Source organism: Mytilus edulis, chromosome 2 (assembly GCF_963676685.1).
Source record: "Mytilus edulis chromosome 2, xbMytEdul2.2, whole genome shotgun sequence".
In the NCBI taxonomy this organism is placed as follows: domain Eukaryota; kingdom Metazoa; phylum Mollusca; class Bivalvia; order Mytilida; family Mytilidae; genus Mytilus; species Mytilus edulis.
In genome coordinates this window covers 4,492,737-4,498,736 of record NC_092345.1, presented here as the reverse complement: position 1 = coordinate 4,498,736, position 6,000 = coordinate 4,492,737, and the positions used below count along the sequence as shown (strand labels likewise).

General features: G+C 33.6%; 1 protein-coding gene across 1 annotated transcript in view; it reads left to right on the top strand.

Moving 5' to 3' along the window:
* The first annotated feature begins 641 nt into the window (after positions 1 to 641).
* The window catches only part of LOC139511269 (xanthine dehydrogenase/oxidase-like), a 60,535-nt gene continuing 55,176 nt past the window's right edge, over positions 642 to 6,000 (top strand). Inside the window, exons 1-2 of the mRNA XM_071297879.1 lie at positions 642 to 830; positions 5,528 to 5,585. Of these exons, the coding sequence (XP_071153980.1) occupies positions 789 to 830; positions 5,528 to 5,585 (100 nt within the window). The 5' untranslated portion in view covers positions 642 to 788. The remainder of the gene's footprint in view (positions 831 to 5,527; positions 5,586 to 6,000) is intronic.

The following is a 6,000-nucleotide window of genomic DNA, read 5'->3' as shown; positions in this document are numbered from 1 at the left end:
CTAAACATACTTTTGAATGATTAAAGAACTTATATTAAGTAAAAATAACATTTATTTCAGGCTACATTTTTTTACGATATTTTAGAGCGGTCTGCCATTTTGGTTGTTTTAGGCCATTCAGGAATCAATATCTTATCAATTCATCAATCCTTCTAAAAAATAAACTGTTTCTTTGCTTAAAAATGTTAAATCTAATTCAATGACTGCACAAAATAATACTTGCAATGATCGAACACTTTTTTTTAAAATGCCTTGGACAAGAAAGTACGGTTTTATTGAAAAACGCCAATATAGTTGTCATTTTTGATAAAAAGTATTTAATAAACAACCGATATAACATTGGCGGATCCAAAGGGGGGGGGGGGGGGGTTCCGGGGGGTTGGATGGAACCCCCTTTTTTTTGGCCGATCAATGCATTTTATAAAACATACAAATAGTCAATAAAACAACATCATAAAACATACAAGAGCTACTCTAAAAAGAGTTATGAGTTATATCAGAGACATATAATAATACATATTATATGTCTCTGGTTATATCAGAGACATATGTGTATATATATATATGTCTCTGGTTATATTAAACATTACAGTTTCCCGCGCTTTAGGCCTTCGGTGGTTGTCGGGACCTGTCATTACAGTGATAGGTAGATCAGAGATCAAAGGTCAATATTCAGGATCATTGAGTAAAAGCAATTGAACGTGTATGGAGATAACCTTTTCTAGCTGATGCTATATCAACAGTAGAAAGATAAAGAAGAAAGAGACGACGACGAGGAAACGACGAACATGGGAAAACATTCTCTTGTCTTCTTTATAAATGGAAGAAAGGTAATGACAGTAAAACTTGCTCATTTATATATAAGTCTAAATAATTATGATGTCTTGAAAGGCTTTCGGCTTTCAAGGAAGGCGTCATAGATTTTTTTATAATTTAGCTGTTCAATTCAATTCATTGACAATCATCTGGTGTGACCACAAGCTTTTTTTTCTATCTATGGGAATATGCATAATTTGCCTGACAAGTGTTTATGTACATGTAGCTAATAATAACTAGCTAGCTTTCCTAAAAAGCTTGCAGTGTACTATTAACATGGTTAATGACATTGTATAAACAAGGATTTGTATAGTAAGACAAAGTACAAATCCTTGGTATAAAGAACCCTATATTTTTAGATTTTAGTTGTGTACAGTAAATCTTAAAAATAAATATTGATATTAAAGGCCTATAGATACTTTTACCTTTTAATTGCGTAAATTATTTTATCAGTCCTTAAATAGTTTAGATTTTATCCGTGTACAGTGAATCTAAATTTTTTTATGTTATTTGTTGAAAACTTTTAGTGCATACAATATAAGTTTTAATTAACTTCCGTCTGGATAATATCCTTTGCGGAGGTGTTCCATAATTGGAAGTATATACATACAGAAGAAGAAGACCTACAACTGACAGGTATTAAGTGCTAGTCTTTGTAAGAAGCAGGCAATTTAGGTAAAAATCAAAACATGATCAGAATAAACCCACTGAGCTAATCATGTTATTTAATACTAACCATCATCCTGAGTTAAAAATTATTAGTCTTTCGTTTGTGTGTGTCTGGTAATATCAAATAACTCGGTTAGAAAATTGGTTAGAACAGAGTTATCTCCCCTTATTCGATAATTTCTAGTGCATTTCAACCAAATTGTATCTTCTATTACCAGAACAGAAAACGAAAATGAATGTTATTTTTGTGCATAACTACATATTATGAACTGAAATCAATGTCAAATTGGGTGGGTTTTTTTGGTCATGTTTTCACCACTGCCTGATTCTTAGGCAAACGGGCACTTAAACTTTGAATTTGATGCATCTGCACTCATGAATGTTATAGTGCATTACTACTATTGAACTTGAAGTATTTGGCATCAAATCTTTAAGCTGAGGTAGAAAGTGAATAGAGATGACTGTCAATGTCTTCTCTTATTATCCTTTTTAGTTGGTGCTCTGTGAATCGCTGAGTCCATGTCAAATAATACATGTACAAAATGTCCCTTTGCAAACTGGCACACTTTTCAAACTTATACCCAGACATGTGATTTTCTGATTCTCCAGATTTTTAAGCTGTCTGTCCCTTTCAACATGTTCAATAATAATTCAAATCTTCAATTTTTTTTCAAAGTTTCATACCCAAAAATCTGTCTGTCTCTTTTTTATTATTAAATAATATTTTTTTTGTGTCACCTGTGAAGGAAATTTTTTACAGAAAATCAAAGAACTTTTATAATTAAATGGCTTCATTTGACAGCTTGTTTCTTTTACTGCAGGCTACATGTGACTGCCATTATGTTATATAAGCTCTGTGTATTTGAAATCTGGTGATATAAATTTACTTCCCTTGTTTACCATATCCTTAAAATAATATCAAAATATAAATGAAGTACAAACTTAACAAAGAATTCTAACAAAATGGTAATTAAAAAATTTTAAATCCTGAGGATGAATAAAGAAATAATATTATAATATAATATAATATTTTAATAGATATAATGTGCAACAGGTGCAGAAAAATTGGTACCCTTTACATGTATGTTGTTAATAAACCTTTTTTCAACATGTTCAAAGCTTGAATTGTTTATATGACACATTTTTAGCTCACCTGGCCCAAAGGGCCAAGTGAGCTTTTCTCAGCACTTGGCGTCCGGCGTCCGTCGTCCGTCGTCTGTCGTCCGTCGTCTGTCGTCCTTCGTCGTCTGGCGTCGTTAACTTTTACAAAAATCTTCTCCTCTGAAACTACTGGGCCAAATTTAACCAAACTTGGCCACAATCATCATTGGGGTATCTAGTTTAAAAAATGTGTCCGGTGACCCGGCCAACCAACCTAGATGGCCGCCATGGCTAAAAATAGAACATAGGGGTAAAATGCAGTTTTTGGCTTATAACTCAAAAACCAAAGCATTTAGAGCAAATCTGACATGGGGTAATATTGTTCATCGGGTCAAGATCTGTCTGCCCTGAAATTTTCAGATGAATCGGACATTTCGTTGTTGGGTTGCTGCCCCTGAAATGGTAATTTTAAGGAAATTTTGCTGTTTTTGGTTATTATCTTGAATATTATTATAGATAGAGATACACTGTAAACAGCAATAATGTTCAACAAAGTAAGATCTACAAATAAGTCAACATGACCAAAATGGTCAGTTGACCACTTTAGGAGTTATTGCCCTTTATAGTCAATTTTTAACCATTTTTCGTAAATCTTAGTAATCTTTTAGAAAAATCTTCTCCTCTGAAACTACTGGGCCAAATTTAACCAAACTTAGCCATAATCATCATTGGGGTATATAGTTAAAAAAATATGTCCGGTAACTCGGCCAACAAACCAAGATGGCCGCCATAGCTAAAAATAGAACATGGGGTAAAATGGAGTTTTTGGCTTATAACTCAAAAACCAAAGCATTAAGAGCAAATCTGACAGGAAGTAAAATTGTTGATCAGGTCACGATCTATCTGCCCTGGAATTTTCAGATGAATCGGTTGTTAGGTTGCTGCCCCTGAATTGGTAATTTTGAGGAAATTTTACTGTTTTTTTTGTTATTATCTTGAATATTATTATAGATAGAGATAAACTGTAAACAGCAATAATGTACAGCAAAGTAAGAACTAAAAATAAGTCAGTATGAACAAAATAGTCAATTGACCCCCTAAGGAGTTATGACCCTTCATAGTCAATTTTTAACAATTTTCTTAAAATTTGAAGATTTTCAATAACATTTTCCACAGAAAGTACTGTTATAAATAGAGATAATTGTAAGCAGCAAGAATGTTTAAGTATATCACCGGTATAAGGAAATAATTCGTAAATATAACTCAACATGCAGACATCTTATACGTTCAGGTATTTCACATCCAAAATTTTATGGAAATATTCTTTATAAAGCACAAAAATGTCAGTATTCTCCTCAGAAACTAACAAAACCTTTAAATAGACTTATTAAAAGGGGATATAGTTACGATACTGTTGTCAGGTCATTAAAGATTGCATATTTTGGCTTTAACATTGATTCACTGATAGGGTCTTTGCATCGGAACTAAACACATTTATTTCTAAAAAAACAGTTGTTGGCATGACACGGGTTATGTTCTTCTCATATATTTTATGATAGTATGATACTAAACCCCTAACGGGAGGGATTGTACCTGATATTCATATGATGAAGACATAATCTTTCAATCAGTTTAATTGAGGTCTGGAGCTGGCTTGTCAGTTAACTGCTAGTAGTCTGTTGTTATTTATGTATTATTGTCATTTTATTTATTTTCTTTTGTTACATCTTTTGACATCAGACTCGGACTTCTCTTGAACTGAATTTTAATGTGCGTATTGTTATTCTTTTACTTTTCTACATTGGCTAGAGGTATAGGGGGAGGGTTGAGATCTCATAAACATGTTTAACCCCGCCGCAATTTTGCGCCTGTCCCAAGTCAGGAGCCTCTGGCCTTTGTTAGTCTTGTATGATTTTAAATTTTAGTTTCTTGTGTATAATTCGGAGTTTAGTATGACGTCCATTATCACTGTACTATTATGCATATTTTAGGGGCCAGCTGAAGGACACCTACGGGTGCGGGAATTCTCGCTACATTGAAGACCCATTGGTTGCCTTCGGCTGTTGTTTGCTCTATGGTCGGGTGGTTGTCGCTTTGACATATTCACCATTTCCTTTCTCAATTTTATTAGTAAAGTAAGATCTACAAACACATCACCATCACCAAAACACAATTTTGTCATGAATCCATCTGTGTCCATTGTTTAATACTCACATAGACCAAGGTGAGCGACACAGGCTCTTTAGAGCCTCTAGTTATTACTCATTGTTGCAGTTACTGTATTTTGTCGTGACACCCACATTATTTTTGTATCTACACTCATGGACTGTACTTTGTTTTGTAGTTGATTTAAATTTTATTTATCATTCTAAAAGCAGCAAGTCAAATCAAAGACCTAAAAATGGTACTTTACAAGACCTAGCACTAACCATGCTAACCCAGTTTAGTGTGTGACATATGTCTTCCTGTGGACAGCATTTCAGACAAGAAAAATTCAAATGCCTGTTCTAGCTAGCAATTTGTATTTATAAATGTATATATTTTATTTGGTTGTTTTATGCAGTCTTTGGAGGTTAAATATTTCAATGTATTTGGATGGATAGTCTAGTCTAAAATCTGTCGGAAATGATGATTCATTATAGCAAGCCCATACATTGTTTCTTTTAGACTTTTTGTAATTTTGAAATTCGTTTCAGTATGTTTTATATTAAATGTTAGAATTTGAGTCAAATTAGTGGAAATGAGTTTGACAGATAAAGCTCCTTTAGACATATTTTGACAAATTGATAAGAATACGTTCAGACAAATTCAGAATGTTAGTTCAGATGAAGTCACACATTATTCATAATTTTTAGAATGTCATTTGAACTTAGAATTAATAATTTTACACAGTTATCATGGTAATACACAAAATGTATGTATGGTATATTTATTTGAACAGGTGGAAGAGGAGTCTCCTAGTCCAGAGACAACATTACTACAGTATCTCAGAAGAGTTGGTATCCTTTCTCTACTTCTTGATGTTATCTATTTTTGAAAAAGTAGCAGGTTTTTATGTATCACTGCTACTCAAAGGGCCAAGTGAGCTTTTCCCATCACTTGGCGTCCGTCGTCCGTCGTCGTCGTCGTCCGTCGTCGTCCGTTGTCGTTAACTTTTACAAAAATCTTCTCCTCTGAAACTACTGGGCCAAATTAAACCAAACTTGGCCACAATCATCATTGGGGTATCTAGTTTAAAAAATGTGTGGCGTGACCCGGCCAACCAACCAAGATGGCCGCCATGGCTAAAAATAGAACATAGGGGTAAAATGCAGTTTTTGGCTTATAACTCAAAAACCAAAGAATTTAGAGCAAATCTGACATGGGGTAAAATTGTTTATCAGGTCAAGATCTATCTGCCCTCAAATTTTCAGA